The 21985-nt window shown below is 42.2% G+C and overlaps 1 protein-coding gene across 1 annotated transcript in view; it reads left to right on the top strand.

Moving 5' to 3' along the window:
* LOC140917004 (pinopsin) overlaps nt 1–21985 on the top strand; it is a 146736-nt gene that overhangs the window by 94903 nt on the left and 29848 nt on the right. The window contains exon 3 of the mRNA XM_073358900.1: nt 583–816. Coding sequence (XP_073215001.1) covers nt 583–816 — 234 coding nt within the window. The remainder of the gene's footprint in view (nt 1–582; nt 817–21985) is intronic.

The following is a 21985-nucleotide window of genomic DNA, read 5'->3' on the forward strand; positions in this document are numbered from 1 at the left end:
CCCCTGAAGCATGTTACTAACAAACAGCACCACACATTCAACACACAAATGTAGCTTGCAGGTGGCTTTTGGTTTCCTCAGGATGAAAGGGGCCATCATTAATTCTAATGAACCCAAGACAGACAGGGGGAGGGAAGGGGAGCTGACTAGAGTTTAGGGGAGTACCACTGTTAACCAGAGGACCAGGGGAAGGGAAACCCTGCTCAAGCAGAGCAGAGGGACTCCCTGGCACAGAAGACTGAGGGAAACCCTACCAAAGGGGAAAGAGGGTAAGAAGCCCGTGAAGCTGAAGGAGCTATGACCTGGAGTAAGGGGGTGGACCTGGGTCCCTTCCCTGCTCCCCACCTCTCCTCTACCAGGGCACCAGCAGAGCCCTCAACGCCCAAGAATATGGGCAAGGGGTGGCACCCTGACCCACCACACCAAGGAAAAGCACAGGACCCACTACAGTAGCATTAGCCACTTGTCACAACTGCTAATGCAGTAGTTCAAGTAACTCAGACATATTTTCCCCTATTTTCAGCATTAATAATTATACATGCTGTTAATGTTTCTTTCACAATCCTGTTTTCTTTATTTCAGGTGAGTGGTGTTACTAAAGGAATAGGCCGGACAAGAGAGCAACGTGTACTGATCATGGTGGTTGTGATGGTAATTTGTTTTCTCCTGTGCTGGCTGCCATATGGGATCATGGCCCTGATAGCTACTTTTGGAAAACCTGGTCTAATTACGCCGTCCGCCAGCATCATTCCGTCAGTCCTTGCAAAAAGTAGTACAGTCTACAATCCAGTCATCTACATATTTTTGAACAAACAAGTAAGTAAAGTTATATCCCTAAAGTTTGTTCTGATGCAGTATGTGTCAGGACATTGTAGAAACAAATCTCTTTGTAACAGGGACATTTTTAGAATAACCATGTAATGAAAACAGCTACGGAGCAGATCTTCAGTAGGTGTAGCTCCACTGAAGTCTGCATAGCAACATTATTTTACACCCACTGAGGATCTGGTTCAACAATGCAAAATATGCCAAATGTAAAAGTAATGGAGCTCTAATCCTCCAAAAGCAAATGGTGAAACTCACCAAGGGAATAAGGAGGATGCCAAGGACATAGATTAAAAATGTGTGTGACAGAAGGTAGTGAGCATGGAGACCAGCTTCCTAAATAAAGAAGCTGGCAAGTCTGGAGCATTAAACTACCTGGACAACCAACTAAAGTTTCCTTTCTCTTAGTCAATTATAATTTGCCATCCAAACAAAGAGAGGTAAGAGTTAGAGACTGAACAGAGGAAATCATTGTGTCAGCAAGCTTGGCACCAGATTCCTCAGAAACCTACCTCAGTCTGAAGTTTTCTCAGGTATATGAGATCTCAACGAACCTACGCTTTTCCATTCTACCTACTCTCCACTACTGTTCCCTCTGAGCTCTGTGTGTGTGCACAGAGATCCTAACCCCCGCGCACACAGCAAAACACCGTGTGCACAAAAATTTGCACAGAAGAAATATTTTGTTCACACGGCTTGTCAAAAATTAGAGGGAACATTGCTCTCCACCACATTATGACGAGCACACCGATATGGTTACTCTCTTCTTCCACAGCCTTTTCCTTCCCGTTTCACTTTTCTTGTCATCCTCTCAAATCCTTCAGTCATACTTCTGTCATATGCTCCTCGTCAAAAGCAACTGTAAACAGGAAATCATCATCCAGTGGGGTGTTTGTAAGGGGGCCCTGCAGAGATCTGCTCTTGGCCCAATGCCGTTTGATTTCTTTCACAACAGTGAAAGGGAATATAAAATCATTGCTAAAATCCTAGTAACATTTACAAAGGACACAAATTGATGGAATGGTAAAAAATGGAGACAGGAGGTCAGACTCAAATGATCATAATGGTTGCTTCTGCCTTAAAAAACAAAACAATGAATATTCCTATCCTCCCTCCACCACGCCACATCCACTACTCCCATCCACTGCCTCTCCCCTCCTTCTACTCTATCTTGAAGTCATTCTCCCTCACCCACACACTTAACTCTGCCCAATCCCTGCTCATAAGCCATTTACTCGTCTGATGTCACTCAAACTTAGTTGTTTCCACTGCATTTTTCTTTCAACACTGCTCTCATGTATTTGTCTTTTGGCTGCTTCACAATCTCCAAAACTCCTGGCCCTGCAAGCCAATGAGAACTTCAGTTGTGCAACTTCATCACAAAATATGCTCAAAAAACACTCTGAGGAGAAATACACACGGCATAACCAAGTTGGCAATGTCTTTCTTTACATAGTCTGAATTTCAAGCACTGTTAAATAGATGCGAAAACAGGTTGATTTTTTTCCCCCAACAATCATAATAGTCACATTTCTTAACTAATGTTTCAACACTAGAAACTCAGTTTATTTTTATTTATAGAAGTAATTTCTGGCTGGAATGAAGGGGAGCGGAATGAGGATTTTAACAGATGGATGGAAGTAGCATTATATACAAATGTTATAGTCTACGCAGTCATCTCGAATATTAACAGGACTGAGTCTGTGCATTTTTTGGTAGTAAAATATAGGCCATTCAGCATGTAGGTAAATAGTGTTTAACAAATTTCACTCATTAACTAATGTCCAAAATTACTAGCGACATACAATTCTCTGTGATATGGGTACAGGAATTTATCAGCATGGAAGAGAAGAACGAACACAATGTGTGACTATTAACAGTTGAAAGCAGAAATGCCTGATCTAGAATGTTGTATTCAGCTTTTTGCCACCTTCTTGGAACAATATTCCTGCTGTGAAGGGGATGCAGCACAGAGCTGAATGATTTTGCATTTTAATTATATCTGTAAAGAGGGAAGGCCAAAGCAGCTGACAGCTTTTCCCACTGGGGAAGAAGAGGCATCATAGTGACCTAAAATGTATTGAAAGTTAGGAATGCGTTTGTTGATTTTGAGAGAGAAAGTGTTCTGCATAGATGCAGGGCGGTGTGTACAACCTACCATTATTTAATGAAGAGCAAACAGGACCCTGAGGAATTACTACTGACCTGGATTAGCAAGTGCATGGAACAACTTGACAAGAGCATCAAAGGCTAGATACTACGGGTCTGATTTACCTCTCCATTATTCCGGCGTTATACAATGGTGTCAAGGCTGATTCCCTACTCTAGCACTTGGAGTGCAGAAGGTGGGGACCCTCAAGGATTTTTACAAATTAATACTTGCCACTCCAGGCTTGTATTAAAACTCCCAAGGTTACAGCTTTCTTCTGACCTTGGCTTGGAAATGCTGCTACTACCCAAATGCAAAATCCCTTTTTTTGGGAACCCAGAAAGGCGCACTTAGGAATTCCTTCCTGTGGGGTACCCTCAAGCCCTTTCACCGCCCTCTCTGGAGAATTGCTGAGAAAGAAAATAAAGGAGTTAGCTGGTGGCACCAGCTAATTAAACAACATATGCACAAACCTCTTAGTACAGCAAAAATCCAATCTTGTTCCTAAAAAAGGTAAATTTTAACAAAAACAAGAAAGAAAATGCATCTGGAACTTAGGCTTTTGCTAGATTATAAAAGATCAATAACAAAAATCAAGCACCCAAAATAGCTTTCCTGGGGGGTTCAGCTTAAAAGGTTACAAGCAAACAAAAGCATCTGGGGTTAGCACAGAGGAGTCCACTAGCCATAAGAAATAAACATAAATAAACCTAATTGCATCTTTGTAAACATTCCTGATCTACTTACACATTTGGGGGTTCCAAGTAAGTAGTTCTGGGTGGGATCTATGATCATACCTGTCTTAAAGCTTCTCAAGCATAACTCCTCCCTGTTCCCCTCTTTCCCAGAGGGCACAGACACAAAGGGGAAGTTCTCCCCCCCCCATTTTAAAAAAAGTTCTAGCCTTCCCAATGGCTCTTTTGGTCAGGTGCCCACTACCTTTCCTTTGCCTGGGGGACTTTAACACTTTACAGGTAAAGCAAGCAGAGAACAGCCACCAATAGAGACTTAGAGCTAACTGGCTGGCTGTCCATAAAAGGGAGCCAACCCTCCTCCCACCCCCTTCATCTATCACAGATGGTAACAACTGATATAATTCTGTTCTTCTGATGCGGTATGAGATACTGGCCAGCCAATAAGTTGGACTTACCCCTTTTATCAGAGGGGAAAAATTAAACTGTAAAATTGTTTAGGTACAAATAGTTATAAGTATCTAAGTTCCAACCGAATGTGCATTTTACCACAAATATTTTCTATCTATATGGCTGTCATTTTTTTCAAATAAAAGTGGAAAAATGAAATGTAAGAAAAGCTCACAGAACAGATTGAGGCAACTAGACAGCTGCAGCGGCACAGGAGCTAGCAAACAGAGCTGTAAACAGGGGAGTTTGAGTGGGAATTTGTAAGGGGAGTTTGTCTTGTGGTGCTTGATTTTTGCTGTGGGTGGTGGTGTTTTGGTGTGGTTTGTTTCAGAGTAACAGCCGTGTTAGTCTGTATTCGCAAAAAGAAAAGGAGTACTAGTGGCACCTTAGAGACTAACCAATTTATTTGAGCATGAGCTTTCGTGAGCTACAGCTCACTTCATCGGATGCATACTGTGGAAACTGCAGCAGACTTTATATACACAGAGAATATGAAACAATACCTCCTCCCACCCCACTGTCCTGCTGGTAATAGCTTATCTAAAGTGATCATCAGGTTGGGCCATTTCCAGCAGAAATCCAGGTTCTCTCACCCTCCACCCCCCCCACACACACATTCACTCTCCTGCTGGTGATAGCCCATCCAAGATTATCATGCACATTGTGTAAAGAGTTGTCACTTTGGATGGGCTATCACCAGCAGGAGAGTGAATGTGTGTGTGGGGGGGTGGAGGGTGAGAAAACCTGGATTTGTGCTGGAAATGGCCCAACCTGATGATCACTTTAGATAAGCTATTACCAGCAGGACAGTGGGGTGGGAGGAGGTATTGTTTCATATTCTCTGTGTGTATATAAAGTCTGCTGCAGTTTCCACGGTATGCATCCGATGAAGTGAGCTGTAGCTCACGAAAGCTCATGCTCAAATAAATTGGTTAGTCTCTAAGGTGCCACAAGTACTCCTTTTCTTGGTGTGGTTTGTGTTTCCCAGATTAACAGGATTTAGGTAGGAAGGCAATGACAGATACAGAGGTAGCAGTGGGAGTGACCCATGTAGCGGAAGACACAATGAAGATGACTGGATGTGGAAGCTGTGGTATGTACATGATCCTGGAGGGGGCACCTGGTAAGAGTTTTGTCTGTATGAAGTGCCGTCTGATAGAGCTGATGGAGGAAAAGATCCGAGGTTTGGAGATGCAGGTGGAAAGTCTGGTAGAGTTTAGGAAGGGGTTTGAGCAGATTATGGAGCAAAGACATGAGGTATCTGAAGGGAAAAGCTCAGACTTGCAGATGGAAGCAGGACTGAGGAATTCTGAGGGGAGACTGGGTGAGGAAAGTGGTCAGTGGAAGCATGTGACTAAAAGAACCAGGCAGAAGAAAAGATGGGCTAGTGAAGGAGAAAGAGCTCAAGAATAGGTATGCAGAGTTGGAAAATGAAGAAGGGGCTCAGCAGGTAGTCACTGAAGGGGGAAGGGCAAGGAAGAAGAGAAGAGCGGCTAGTCCTATAGGAAAAGGGGAAGAGTTAATGGAGATTACACCAAATATGAGCCCCAGGAGGATACAGGATGGGTTAAAGAGGATTACAAGGGAGAATAGGAATGGAAAGAACTTGCAGCCAGAGGGAACAGGGGAGAATAGCACCGTCACTAGGAAAAGACAGGTCTATGTGACTGGGGACTCTTTACTGAGAAGAACAGATAGGCCTGTAACCAGAGAATAGGAGGGTGTGCTGTCTTCCAGGTGCTAAGACACGGGATGTAGACCTGAGGTTGAAAAGGATTCTAAAGGGAGCGGGAAAGAATCCAATTATCCTTCATGGGGGAACAAATGATACGGCTAGATTCTCGCTGAAAAGTATTAAGGGAGACTATGCTAGGCTGGGGAAGACGCTTGAGGAAATTGAGGCTCAGGTGATCTTTAGTGGGATTCTGCCTGTTCCTAGAGAAGGGCAACGGTGTGACAAGATTATGACTATCAACAGATGGCTTAGGCAGTGGTGCTATAAGGAGGGCTTTGGGATGTATGGCCACTGGGAGGCATTCATGGATAGAGGACAGTTCTCTCGGGATGGACTTCATCTGAGTAGGGAAGGAAATAGACTTCTAGGATGGAGGCTGGCACAACTGATTAAGAGAGCTTTAAACTAGGAATTAGGGGGAGATGTCCAGGTAATCTCCACGCCAGAATTTAGCATTGAGAGGAAAGAAAATGAAGTAAGAGTGGATACAGCCGTGGGTAGGAGGAAGGGCAGTGTAGATACAAGTCTAATAGGTTATACTGGTAGTAAAATGACCGTGCCTAATAGGGTACAGAATGTGAGTGAGGCCAAACAGCAAAAATTAAGATGTTTGTACACTAATGCGAGGAGCCTCGGTAACAAAATGGAGGAACTAAAGCTACTGGTGCAGGAAGTGAAACCAGATATTATAGGGGTAACAGAGACATGGTGGAATAGTCGTCATGACTGGAGTACAGGAATTGAAGGGTATGTGCTGTTTAGGAAAGACCGAAATAAAGGTAAAGGTGGTGGAGTAGCACTGTATATCAATGATGAGATAGAATGTAAAGAAATAAGAAGCGATGAAATGGATGTGACTGAGTCCATCTGGGCAAAAATTAAATTGGGGAAGAAAACTATTTAGAGCCTCCCCTAGGATAGTGCTTGGGATGTGCTATAGGCCGCCGGGATCTAATCTGGATATGGATAGAGCCCTTTTTAATGTTTTTAATAAAGTAAATACTAATGGAAACTGTGTGATCATGGGAGACTAACTTCCCAGATATAGACTGGAGGACGAGTGCTAGTAATAATAATAGGGCTCAGATTTTCCTAGGTGCGATAGCTGATGGATTCCTTCAGCAAGTAGTTGCTGAACCGACCAGAGGGGATGCCATTTTAGATTTGGTTTTGGTGAGTAGTGAGGACCTCATAGAAGAAATGGTTGTAAGGGATAATCTTGGCTCAAGTGATCATGAGCTAATTCAGTTCAACCTGAACAGAAGGATTAATAAAAATAAATCTGCATCTAGGGTTTTTGATGTCAAAAGGGCTGACTTTCAAAAATTAAGGAAATTAGTTAGGGAAGTGGATTGGACTGAAGAATTTATGGATCTAAAGGTAGAGGAGGCCTGGGATTGTTTTAAATCAAAGCTGCAGAAGCTATCAGAAGCCTGCATCCCAAGTAAGTAGACCAAGCTGGATGAGAAAGCATCTCAGAGAGGTGATTAAGAAAAAGCAGAAAGCATATAGGGAGTGGAAGAAGGGAGGGATCAGCAAGGAAAGCTACCTTATTGAGGTCAGAACATGTAGGGATAAAGTGAGACAGGCTAAAAGTCAAGTAGAGTTGGACCTTGCAAAGGGAATTAAAACCAATAGTAAAAGGTTCTATAGTCATATAAATAAGAAGAAAACAAAGAAAGAAGTGGGACCGCTAAACACTGAGGATGGAGTGGAGGTGAAGGATAATCTAGGCATGGCCAAGTATCTAAACAAATACTTTGCCTCAGTCTTTAATAAGACTAAAGAGGATCTTAGGGATAATGGTAGCATGACAAATGGGAATGAGGATATGGAGGTAGACATCACCATATTTGAGGTAGAAGCGAAACTCAAACAGCTTAATGGGACTAAATCGGGGGGCCCGGATAATCTTCATCCAAGAATATTAAAGGAATTGGCACAAGAAATTGCAAGCCCATTAGCAAGAATTTTTAATGAATCTGTAAACTCAGGGGTTGTACCGTATGATTGGAGAATTGCTAACAGTTCCTATTTTTAAGAAAGGGAAAAAAAGTGATCCGGGTAATTATAGGCCTATTAGTTTGACATCTGTAGTATGCAAGGTCTTGGAAAAAATTTTGAAGGAGAAGGTAGTTAAGGACATTGAAGTCAATGGTAAATGGGACAAAATACAATATGGTTTTACAAAAGGTAGATCATGCCAAACCAACCCGATCTCCTTCTTTGAGAAAGTAACAGATTTTTTAGACAAAGGAAATGCAGTGGATCTAATTTACCTGGATTTTAGTAAGGCATTTGATACCATGCCACATGGGGAATTATTAAATTGGATAAGATGGGGATCAATAGGAAAATTGAAAGGTAGATAAGGAATTGGTTAAAGGGGAGACAACAACGGGTCCTATTGAAAGGTGAACTGTCAGGCTGGAGGGAGGTTACCAGTGGAGTTCCTCAAGGATCGGTTTTGGGACCAATCTTTTTATTACTGACCTTGGCACAAGAAGTGGGAGTGTGCTAATAAAGGTTGCGGATGATACAAAGCTGGGAGGTATTGCCAATTTAGAGAAGGACAGGGATACCCTACAGGAGGATCTGGATGACCTTGTAAAATGGAGTAATAATAATAGGATGAAATTTAATAGTGAGAAGTGTAAGATCATGCATTTAGGGATTAATAAGAAGAATTTTAGTTATAAGCTAGGGACGCATCAATTAGAAGTAACGGAGAAGGAAAAGGACCTTGGAGTATTGGTTGATCATAGGATAACTATGAGCCGCCAATGTGATATGGCTGTGAAAAAAGCTAATGTGGTCTTGGGATGCATCAGGAGAGGTATTTCCAGTAGGGATAAGGAGGTTTTAGTACCGTTATACAAGGCACTGGTGAGACCTCACCTGGAATACTGTGTGCAGTTCTGGTCTCCCATGTTTAAGGAGGATGAATTCAAACTGGAACAGGTACAGAGAAGGGCTACTAGGATGATCCGAGGAATGGAAAACTTGTCTTATGAAAGGAGACTCAGGGAGCTTGGCTTGTTTAGCCTAACTAAAAGAAGGTTGAGGAGAGATATGATTGCTCTCTATAAATATATCAGAGGGATAAATACCAGAGGGGGAGAGGAATTATTTAAGCTCAGTACCAATGTGGACACAAGAACAAATGGATATAAACTGGCCACTAGGAAATTTAGACTAGAAATTAGACAAAGGTTTTTTAACCATCAGAGGAGTGAAGTTTTGGAATAGCCTTCCAAGGGAAGCAGTGGGGGCAAAAGATCTATCTAGCTTTAAGATTAAACTCGATAAGTTTATGGAGGAGATGGTATGATGGGATAACATGGTTTTGGTAATTAAATATTCATAAATAGGCCCAATGGCCTGTGATGGGCTATTAGATGGGGCAAGATCCAAGTTACCCAGGAAAGAATTTTCTGTAGTATCTGGCTGATGAATCTTGCCCATATGCTCAGGGTTTAGCTGATCACCATATTTGGGGTCAAGAAGGAATTTTCCTCCAGGGCAGATTGGAAGAGGCCCTGGAGGTTTTTTGCCTTCCTCTGTAGCATGGGACACGGATCACTTGCTGGAGGATTCTCTGCTCCTTGAAGTCTTTAAACTACGATTTGAGGACTTCAATAGCACAGATATAGGTATGAGGGGTTTTTTTTTGTAGGAGTGGTTGGTGAAATTCTGTGGCCTGCATTGTGCAGGAGGTCAGACTAGATGATCATAATGGTCTCTTCTGACCTAAATATCTATGAATCTAGACAATGTAAAAGGGCATTGGTGTGGGAGTTAAAAGACAGCAACAAAGTACTAAGATTTGGATTGCATTAGGACGAATAAAAGAGGAAAGATGTGCTTTGCTGAGAAACTTTTCCCTGGCAAGGAGTCACATGCACACTTCCCAAGTTTATGCTCACCTCACACCCCCTCACACTAAATTGCTCCCTGAGATTCCTTTTAGCAAGTGAATTGAACATGATGAAAATCATAGAAGACAATATTCAGGTATTTAGAAGCCAAAGTCTGTAGGGTATTTTGTTCACTTGACTCACTCTTACATTACAGACAGAAGATAGGTAACTCACCTTTCCCAGACATGAAGAAGAGCTCTGCGGAAGCTCAAAAGCTTGTCTCTTTCACCAATAAAAGTATGGCCCATAAAAGATATTACCTCACACACCCGGTCTCATTAATATCCTGGGACCAAGATGGTTACAACAACAACAACGGAAGACATGTTAAACTGTTACCTTTATCTGTCAGAGTTCTGGGAAGTGTTAGAATTCCTGTCCCATCCAATAAGTGCTTAAAGGGAAACAATGCTGCTTGGAAGACACTGTAGCTTCAGAACCAAAATAGCACCTTCATTCTAAAATTCTGGAGCCTGATTCTCACTCACACCACTCGGGCAGTGTAAAAAGGGACTTAAACTGAGTGCAAGTTACATTTACTTTGCGGTCCCTTTGGATGCTGGAGGGATGTAAAAGGGCCTTAGTATAAATGAAAATCAAGCTCTTTGATTTCACCGTGAACTTTTGTGACTGCAGTGGTGTTATGTCTTCTGCATCACATGCTTGGGGGAGAGGGGGATCATTAAGGATCAGCCAGTTGGGTCAGATATTTTAATTATGACTCATAGCCCCACTGTAGTAAAATCTGTGAGTCATTTCCTGAAGAATAGGGGCTTGTTTTTGAATAATAGGATATCTTGCTTTGGGAGGGTGGTATACCTTGTGTGTAGAATTGTGTCTGGAGCTTTACATGTCACATGTAGCCTGCCTCTCTCAATTGCAATTTTTTAAAAAAAACTTTGTTGAAACCATAACAAGAGAGCTGTCCTCTTCAGAGAGCAGCCAGATGTGTGCTGATGAGCATTCAAGGGAAATGCATCACCAGGTTAAATAATTTAAAGATGCAAGTCCTAGGAGGCAGCCTATTAGAGCAATCCCTCCATTTTATCTAGAGTATTTTCCAGCTACCCCATGTGTACACAGATGTGGTTGGTTTCAGAGCAGCAGCCATGTTAGTCTGTATTCGGAAAAAGAAAAGGAGTACTTGTGGCACCTTAGAGACTTATAATAAATTTGTTAGTCTCTAAGGTGCCACAACAAATTTATTATAAGTCTCTAAGGTGCCACAAGTACTCCTTTTCTTTTTATAGATGTGGTTGTTACCCCTGAGGAGCTAACATTTTCCTTTGTCCTTGAGTTCCACGAAAGGGTTGGGCTGTGCTCTGTATATTCTCTTCCTAGAAACAAATCAAGTAGGTATTAGAGAAGCAAAGCACCTGTTGGTAATCTCTCCTATCTCTATGGCAATAAAAGATTGTTTCTTACAGTACATTTTCTGGTGTCTTGATCAGTCTAGGTTTTATGTTTCCCAAGTGATGGAACTTCCACCACTTACCTTAGCAAAGTATTCCACAGCCAGCTAGGTCTCATTGACAGGAGACTTATTGATAATCATCTTAATTTTTCCCTTAATGTCATCCATTATATCGTGTCACCCTCTCATAGGCCATCTTAAATAGTTCCTCACTCTCTTTGGCAGAGCTGATAGGAACTTTTTCACCACAAGCAAAACATTTCACAGAAACAAATCTGTTTCCATAAAATTTTTATCAGAAAGATTTTTGGGTAATAAGAGACTTTGTCTATAGCTGGGTGGTTAGGGTCCTGGCCTAAAATGTGGGAAACTCAGGATTAAGTCCCCATACGGCCTGATTTGGAGTAATGGAGGATGAAAAACTCTGCTCCAAATCTGGCAGAATGGGGGCTTGAACTGGGTACTCTTCATCGCAGGACCGCATCGACCCACTCCTGCAAAAATATTCAAATGGTTTTATTTTCATGCCCATGCAGAACAAAAACTAATTCTGAAACCTCAAAAGTTGTCACGAAACAGAATTGTCATCCTCTGGCCAGCCATACTCACTGGTGTTTACAGTCCTCAACTATGGCCAGAACACTATGAGGTCTCCATGCACACTTTCATAGTTGCTTGAGCATATATATTTGGGCACTCTGTGACATCTGCAGTGTCTTGATCAACAGACCTGTAATGGGCAGCTGATAGTTTAGCTAATCTGGACTGCTGCCATTCAATAAAAAAAAGAGTCAAGTTTTCTCCCTATGAAGCATTTCCTTGTCATTTAGGAGAATATTATTTAGTTTGGATCAGAGCAGTCTAGGACCGTAGAGACAGTGGTATCTTGAGGTGGACAGACGTTGAGGCCACTCTGCTTGAGTTTAAGCCAAACTTACATACCACCTCCAGTCTATGCCACATCCTCCTAGCAAAAGTTCTTCCCTTCCTCCTCTGGGGATTCACGTGAGCGGCATTAAATTGCTGTGTCAGTTTGGGGAAAAGAATGGTCCCATTCAATCTTTATCGGTCCTGGCAGGTGCATGAGATGGAGGTAGGAGTCCTGAGCAAGGAGGCCTCAAAATGCCTAAAGCCATTCTGTTGAGAATGGCTTAAAACTAAAGATTAGAAATGGAGTAAAGCTGTCTTGTTATTCTTGCGGCTCCAGGACTGGTGAGCGGTACTGTGTCTAGGCCAAATAATCCATGTCAGTGGTTAAACAGCACTTAAGATACTGTTGCACAGCAGTCACACAGTGCTGCCGCTCTGCCCAGTGCTCCAGAGTCATTTTTATCTCTTTTGCTCATTCTTCTTTTGTATTAGGATGATGTGACCCAACAGTGGGCAGTGCAATATGGTAATAAAGTTAAACTGGTGTCCATTGTGCCTGGACCAATCCTACAGAAACTACTAACAAATCTCTGTTTCTTCCCCGCTGTTTAGCATTTCACTGGAGAGTTTATATGTACGTCGTCAGTGCACTTTGTGAGGTTACTGTGAAATGAAAGACACTTTGTACAAGGTATCTAACATATGAAAATAACCAGCCAAATATATATAGCCAGTCGTAGGGATATTGTACATACTGACCCAGGGTAGAATGACCAGATAGCAAGTGTGAAAAATCAGGACAGGAGATGAGGGGGTAATGGCACCTATATAAGAAAAAGCCCCAAATATCAGGACTGTCCCTATAAAATCGGGACATCTGGTCACCCTACCCCAGGGAGAGCATTTCAGCAGGTTTTCCATTATAAGTAGAAATCCCTGAGGCTAGATGCTCAGATGTAAATCAGCATACCTGAAGATCTGGGCCCTGGGCTTTTCCTCCCATTCTGGTCCTGTTAATCATATCTCCCCTTCTTGCTTTAAGAAAATCGCCCTGTATTATTATAACAAGCACATTCAGCGCAATATTTTAGTTTGTGTTAGTCTTACAGGAGGAATAATTTATGATTGCCCAAAATTGTTTAATTACTGCCAATTTTTAGAATATGGAATAAATCCGAAGATTTAAATGAACCTAATACCCAGGCATGAATCTTTCTTAAGATGGAGATATGGTTGTAAGTAGTATCAGAGTTGACTTCCCCTCCTCTGGCACACAAGCAGCACACAGCTAGAGCAGAGCAGAGCCTTGCACTTATAATGGTTTGCATTAGCATATCAGGCTGGGAGCATGGTATATTCCTTCTGCCCATGTGGTAAGTGATTAAATAAGGGAGAAGGAAGTGGATAGTCAAACCCATAAACTCTAACACCCCCTCCCCCTCCCTTTTTCAGAGTACAGAGAAGACCCAGAGGAAAATTATCCTTCTGCTTTCCTAAATGTAATCCGATCTCTCCCCGCCCAGACTGGCGACTCCTTTGTTCTGTTCACTTTATAGGATTGCCAAAGAAAGGAACAGCTCTCCCTACATCTGCTCCCCAGATATTTAACTCTTCCCTGCCTGATTCACATCCCCCAGACTTGGCAGGAAAGGCTTAGGGAGTGACTGTTATCTTCTACTAGGGATCTGACAACAGACCCTTTATCAAGTCTGATAGGGACCCTTCAAATTCATTTGTTAATGGTCTCTCTTTGCAGGACGGGATAGTTATAAAACAAAATCTCAATTGCACTGAAATTGATAATGGAGCAGCTGTACAGTATGTCTGTTCCTGTTCATGACTTGCATGCGCTCCTCAAGTTTTACTTCAATTTGCTTCTTTCAGAGGTAATTGCTCCACCACTGCTCCATTTATCCTGAACAAGTTATTAAACTTAACTACAGCAGGAAGGCATATCTTATCCATGCATTTCGCAATCATGTGAGCATGGGAAGATGACAGAGGTGCTTGTTTCTCAGCTATAGCAACAAGTATTTGGGATTTAGGATTAATGCATTTGAGGATTTAATTTGAAAGACATACATAACATCTTTTTAAACAATCTTATCAAATGAGGTTAGAAACAATTCCTGACCTGAACTCCCATGTTTAATGAGATCAGATATTCATCTCTGGTTTCCTTTTACAGCATGGGAGCAGAATTTCAAAATTCATGTGTTACTGTTATACCATAATTTTCCCCCGGTAGTGATTCAGTGGGAGGAAAATTCCTCTGACCTTTTTTGCATTCAGTACTTACTGACTTTAACAAAAGCATTTAACAAATGGAGTTAAAATTGATGCTTGGGTGAAATAATAGCAACAATCAGGAAGAAACAAGTCTTCACATTACAGCAAGTCACTAACCTAGAGATTTTATTGTGGGAAGCAGCAAAACTTCCTGAAGTTGTAAAGCATAAATTTTATTTTCAGATTTTAGAGTGTAAACAGGGGACATAATTCATCTCATAGCATAACAAGGCAATGATGTAAGTACATGTACTTACCTCAGAGCATAGATCAATCACGTGTTGTTCAGATACTGAGGTTTGGGCAGAGGGTTCTTGGCTGAGGCAGGAAGTTAGAGGTTTCCACAGGTATCTGTGCGCATTCATCACAAAGAGCTAGATGTCCACAGCTAGGAGCTAGTTCTCTTTGGCTGTTGGGTTTAGGTAACTGGTAGGAAGGAAAAACGTGATACATCTGGTGGTATCATTGGCTGGAAGTGGAACAAGATGCGTTTCTGGAATCTGGGACATATGGAATAACTTGGAAATTAACTTGCTCAGATATTAGAGGTCCTAAACACAATGATTAGTTACCATGTACTACAGCCCCCTAAATTGTGCGAGGCTCTTCACCTACATAGGAGAACACAGGCTTGCAATCCAAGGCCCTGACCTGCAAACACAGGCTCGGTCAGCTTTCAGCACAGACCAAAAAAAAAAAAGCAAAAAGGCATGGTTTGAAAATGAATGCCAAATATCTATGTTCAAAAAGAACCCTGGAGGATTTACTATTTTGACTTGGCTGATTGTTCTGATGGGATGCAGATCCCAGAGAGCTCTATAGACTGCAGTAATAGCAGGCAGGATGGTCATTATTTCTATACATTACAGCACACAGGTACTAAACTGATGGGGGCTACAGAAAAGTTCAGTTAGACTACAGGGTTCAGTTAGATGAGTTTTCTTTCTTAGCATGCAGATTTTAGTGAAGTGGAGAAAGGCCATGTTTAAGAAAAATCCGCCAGAATCATTGCAAACTCATGTTTCAGTCTCCTTGCTTTCCTTTACATTTCCCAAGACATCACAAACCAAACAAATCCAGTTCTCATGTAGCATCAGGAATTCCTTCCCCAGTAAGTCACTCTGCATGGGCTCTTCAGATTACTTGGGGCTGCATCCTCAAAGGTAGATTTCAGTGGGATTTTGGTGCCTAAATATCTTTGAGTATCTAGGCCTCGATTCCTTATATGTTTAAGGTATTTCTTCCACATAACATGCATTATATTAGGAACATTTCAAATGGCTAAAAGTGAAAATAGATATATCCCCCACTCCCTTTGGCCCTCCTGCCTTTTCTGAAAGCAAAATTAGGGTTTAGTTCTTGGGTTTTCCTTCCATTCTGGGAAGTCTCCGACCTGTGGATCCCCCACAGATGAGACCTTGGAAACCAACCAGAGTCCCGCAGGAAGAATGCCTCACACCTAAGTCACTTACCACCTCTTGAGTGGAAGATCATCAAGGGCAAGGATATCGCATTACTCTTGGAGGGTAAGGGGCCTGCTATAGTACTGAAGAAGGTTGTTCAGGATCCTGTGCTGAGAAGAATTTGGTAAAGCTGGAAAGAGTGAGGGGAATTTTGAACTATTTTGTAAAATTTTGGAGCTGAAGCTCAGTGTGTAAGCTGTAGTTGCATTTCTGCTTGCCCTTTTCACCAGCCCAGAATATAAGAGTTACTCTGACTATGGTTAAATTGCCCATGCCATATTCTTCTCAATTGGTTCATCTCACCAGGAAAAGAGAGGGGAAGACAAAAGTTCCCAACACATAAAACATGTCCAAGATAGAGACTGCAAGAGAGCCTTTAGCTCAACTATATTTCGATTACAACGTTCCTACAGCTTTATGACTTATAAGGGAAAGATCATCTTTGGCAGTCCCATTGACTTCAGCGGAATGATGCCAACTTACAGCCGCTGAGAATCTGGCCCCAAATATAATAATATTTTCTCACTGAGGTCCAAATCCAGGAAGGGACAAATAAGGGAAACTTGGAAGATTGTTCCACCCCAAATCCTTCTTTGAAAATACATATCAGATTTACAAAAAGAAGTCAGTTAAAAATGTTCTGCATGCTACAAAGATCAAGTTCCAGATCTCTGCTTCTACCGGCACCCCACTCTTCTCTCCACCGACAAACCAATCACCATGAGATATTTGTGATAAGCATTAGAATTGCCAACACTTGGTGCTTAGGTAGGCACCATAGAGACTTTAACTAAACAAAGCTTATTAACACTTTCTAGTAATGTGTAAGGCAGCTATTTTGACACCTTTGCCTGCCCTTGGGAGAGAGAGTCCTCCTTTCTCAGTCAGTCCCATACAGTGCTTCAGGGCAAGGCATGTTGTAATGAACAAAAGGACATTAATACAACAGTAAGGGCTAGACAGTGGCTTGCATTCCCTGCCAGGAGTCTACATGCATGGTGACGATCACAAGTCTCGAATCCTCATGTAATTCACCATCATCTGGGAGCAGGACATTATGCCTCCAGACTTCAAGAAGGTCTCAGTTGTCCATGTATACAAATACAAAAAGCGACCAAGCAGTCTGTGACAACCACCATTGTACCTTGCTTCTTTCCATTGCTGAGCAGGACACATGTCCAGTTCTTCTCAAAAGACTGTCCACCATCACCGATATCATCTCAGACTCAGCGTAGCTTTTGCGCATAACGTGGATTAGTGGATGTGCTATGTTGCTGCTCTCCAAATACAGGAAAAAAAGTGCTGTGAACAAAACTGTGACCTCTATATGGTATTTATAGACCTGACAAAGGACTTGGACACTGTTAGTTGAAAGGATCTCTCGAGGATCTAGCACTAAGTCAGGCACCTGCACAAATTCATCACCATTGTGAGCTCTGTCCAGGATGACATGCTGGCTAGAGTGCTGGAAAATGGTGCTTCATCAGACCCTCTGTCCAAATGGCATTAAGCTGGGTTGTGTGCTCGCACCTATGCTATTTAGCATTCTCTTTGGTGCTATGCTGCTCGATTCCTTCAAAGACTGTAACCAGGGTATTCACATGCAATTCTGCACATATGTTAACACCTTCAATCTCCAGCATCTTTGTGCTTGCACTAAGATGATCAACTTACTGAACAGGTATCAGAGGGGTTGCCGTGTTAGTCTGGATCTGTAAAAGCGGCAGAGTCCTGTGGCACGTTATAGACTAACAGACATATTGGAGCATAAGCTTTCGTGGTGAATACCCTCTTCATTGGATGCAAAGGACGATTCGTTGGATTCTTCGTTGCTCATCAGGGAGTTGATTTTTCCTGTTGAGTGTGTACTCTTAGCACATGCCATTGAAGACATGCAGCATCTAATTGACTGTTTTTCTAGATCAGCAAAGCTATTTGTCAGCCTCAAGAAAACTGAAGTGCTTTATCAGCCTGTTTGGAAATCGCAGCTGATGACACACTGCTTAATGTGGTAGAAAAATAAGCCACAGCTTGTTTACGAATGCCGGGATCAACGATGAAATGACAGCACATTTCTAAAGCCAGGTCTATCTATGGTTGACTTTGTCACTGTCTGTGGAAGGTGAGAGGCATTTGACTTCACACCAAGATTAATGTCTAGTATACAATGGAGTTAAGCAATCCTCTCTGTGGACATGAAACATGGACACGCTACAGCAGGCAACTAAAGCAACTAAGGCATTTTCATATGTGCTGTCTGAGTCTTATCTGCAACTTCAAGTGGTTGGACAGACTAGCAAACACTGTAGTCTTGGCACAGCGCTACATGACTAGGGTTGAATCCCTAATCATACAGGACCAACTTTGCTGGACTTGTCACCTTGCACATATGGATGACATGCAACTTCCCATATTTTAAAGACTGCTGAAAATGGTAGCACATACACTGGGAGGCCAACAAAGATGACACAAGGACACTCATCAAGGCTCATCTAAAGGCCGGCCATGTGCATGGGAAGCTGCTGCTGCTGACAGATCAGGCTGGTAGTGATCTTGTTGGTCTGCATCTGAAGCCACTGAGAACAGACCAACAGAACAAGCCAAAAAGTGTGAGCAAAGAAAGCAGGATGTGGCAAAAACATATGGCCATGTCCACCCAACATGCAGACATATCTGTGGATCCCTCATTTACATTCACAAAAGATGACACACAAAAAAAAAAATTACCCTGATACATTGACCGCAACAGGAGACTCCAGCAACAGCAGCATTTCCAGCCTGCACTGGATGGAGGCAAGCAGGACCCATGCTGCTGTCGGATCCCCAAAGAGGAATATTTGAGGACTCATCCAGAATTGAACATGCTCTCTGTCTCAAATAGGGCCCGAAGAGCAACCCCTTCTTTAGTCTGCTGGCTTGCCCCGCATGCTGTTTCTCTCTCTCGGAAGGAGAGAGTTACTGCCAGCATTATCCATTGTCAGACACGGAACTCCCACCCATATTGTGGTTGACCCCTGTGCCCAGCCCAAAGTGGGGGAAGAGTCTTTGTATACTCCCTTCTCTCACATTGATAAGGACTATAGGGCCTCATCAGTACCCATTACATTCAACGTGAAGATTCCCACTGATTTCCATCAGGCCCTTGCTTCATTTAAAGTGCCAGGCTTCAGCCATTTTTACTGGAGTCCTGTTTTAAAAACAAGTTACTAGAATGTCTGTTTTTTACTCTGAGAAAAGTGCCTTCATTTTCAAATAACTCAAATCTGACTGGTAGGATTTTGACCAAATTCCATCATCTCCTACCACCGGCTCCCTCCCCCTCAAATTATTTTAGGGAGACAAAGCATGGGACATTTCAACTCCAAAAGATCAGAGGTTTCAGAAAGTGATGAGCATGCTTGCACAGTGCATTATGACAAGAACTGTTTTGGAACCTTAAGTCTAGTAGGCACAACCAGCAGCCACTGAATTATTAGATTAGCTGGGTAGTAGCCTATCCAACACGCATTTTTGAACACGTCCATTCATGTTAGGGGCTATATATTTTTGGTGCTTTCCCATGGGTTGATTTGTCCTGCCCATCCCCCAACACTGATAACATAGCTCCCACCAAGGCCAAATTCAAGACTGAGGCACACAAACATCAGTGGGCCCTTTTTGAAAATGTGTGCCCTGATGTCACGCTTCATTCCCCTCTCTTGGGGTCATGTAGTAATTTTTGTTGTCAGAAGAGGGTTGCGGTGCAATGAAGTTTGAGAACCCCTGATCTAGTTCTAATACAAATGTAACAAGCGGGTTTGACAAACTGGAGGGACTACTATGGTAACAAACACCAACAGCTTTGATTTTTGCATTAATTATGTGTATTTTCCTACTGATCATTCATCTGGAACCTCTATCCTGATGTTCTTATTCAGGCAAAACTTCAGTGGGAGTTCTCCTGCTGAAGTCTAATCAGTGTGTGGGGCTGCATGCTCAGGTCCTTTGCTACCTAAGTAATAAAAGGGAGTTCATTCTTCGCAGATATTTGGTTTCTACAAGGACATCCAGTGCATAGACAAGGCACTTAGGGGGGAAAGAAACAGGTGTACATTCAAGCTGAAATACAATAGCATTTTACTGAGTGATTAGAGGCCTGATCGAAACCCCAAAGAAGTGAATGCAAAGATGCTCTGTAAATGCATCAGTGCCACCAGTGACAAGTTTGCCCCCACCCTCTTGAAGAATTTATTGCTATTTCTAAACTTTTGTTCAGAAAAAACTTTGCTTAGTGCCTGGATGGTAGGATGATGAACACCTGTTAAAAAAAACAATAGATGACACTCTCCAATTAAAAACATAAGTGACAGAGATTATTAATTCTAGGCTCAGTTCTTTTTTCTCCCCAACTGGTATCCCACTGGCCTCATGCAATGAATCTTTGAATGGAAATCTATCCATTTTAGCTCACACCAGGCATTCAATCCTGAGTCTTATGGAGGGGAGATCACTGGCTTTTCAAGCTTTCCCAAGTTCTCTTGGGCTTGCTTACCACACTTCGACACTATCTTAAAATTGCGTTGCAGCTGTAGCATATTGCAAAATAAGCAGATAAAATACACAGCATCTGCTTTCTCAGTCAGTAATATGAGTTGCTAGAATTCATATTAGAGACTTTCACTGCAGATGAAATTCACTCCTAGCACATAGCCAGAACAAGGCTTTAGCCCTATGTTGAGGGCGTAAGTGGGACATGAGTGGTGCCTGGGATGCATGCTGGCTCTCCACACAGTGGTGTATTTCATCCTGCCCGTATAATACAGACGTGGGCTTGTGGCACTGCTGCTCTGCATGACACAGGTACAGGACAATGGCCTTGGTGAACTGTGTTAACAAGTCATTATTCAAATCTCTAACAAACGAACAAATACAGATTCATGGTCAAAGAATTTAGGTGCTGTTTGGAGTATATAAAAAACTTGGTTATGCAAAATGAAAACTTTGAGAAAATGAATGTTAATTGGCAATAGATGGATTAGTACCATAGCCATTTCCTGACTGCCTCTCTTGTGCCACACAACTACAGCTCACACAGTAGGTTGAGAGAGAGAAAAAAAAAGTCAGTTGGGAGAAGAAGATTTGGACTTCAAAAGAGATCATGTAAATATTACCATTCATCTGGCAAATCTTTAAATTTGTTACTTCCTGAAAACTCATCTTCTACATTCACCTTCTGATGCAATTTTTTGAAGACTTAAATCATGCAAACATGCTGCAATTCCTAATTACTGTCACAGACCAAGTTATATATAGCACCCGAAAATATTTTCTTCAGTATAAACAAATCTCTCTTCTGCGGTCTTCACCATTATTTTCTTCCCATAAAAATTCCAGGTAGAGCCATACACAGCAGACACCAGTGTCAGGACTATGTCATCTCAGAAAAGCGGAATTTGATTGCCCTGTATGTCATTTTCAGTCTTCAATTCCTCCCAGCCCGTTAAATGGAAACTGAGAGTTGAGGCGAGTTGAAGACTCAAAATGCTGTGCAGAATCAAGGTAATGTTTCCTCTGCTGAAGAACATCTGCTCTGGAGGAAGCCCATGGAACACTCATGAATAGAAGGCAAGGTAAGTAAGAATATGTTCAGTTTTGTCCTTTGCAATTGTTCTGGTAAGAGTTCAGAATCCACGTGAAACAGTAAAATATTCTGGCACTTCTGACACAACAAATAAATCTGATGAAAGGAGGAGAGAGGCCTAGTAAGCCTCGTTTCTTTTGGGGGGCTTTATGGCTTGAAAGGAGGAGAGAGTTTACGTTTGTACGGGTTGTCAGAGCCAAGCTGGAAAGATGCAGAAATTACCTTAGTATCAACTATCCACAGTGTTTTCCTCAAAAAGAAAAGGAGTACTTGTGGCACCTTAGAGACTAACCAATTTATTAGAGCATAAGCTTTCGTGAGCTACAGCTCACTTCATCAGATGCATATCGTGGAAACTGCAGCAGACTTTATATATACACAGAGAATATGAACCAATACCTCCTCCCACCCCACTGTCCTGCTGGTAATAGCTTATCTAAAGTGATCATCAGGTGGGCCATTTCCAGCACAAATCCAGGTTTTCTCACCCTCCACCCCCCCACACAAATTCACTCTCCTGCTGGTGATAGCCCATCCAAAGTGACAACTCTTTACACA

This window comes from Lepidochelys kempii, chromosome 9, assembly GCF_965140285.1.
Source record: "Lepidochelys kempii isolate rLepKem1 chromosome 9, rLepKem1.hap1, whole genome shotgun sequence".
Taxonomy (NCBI): domain Eukaryota; kingdom Metazoa; phylum Chordata; order Testudines; family Cheloniidae; genus Lepidochelys; species Lepidochelys kempii.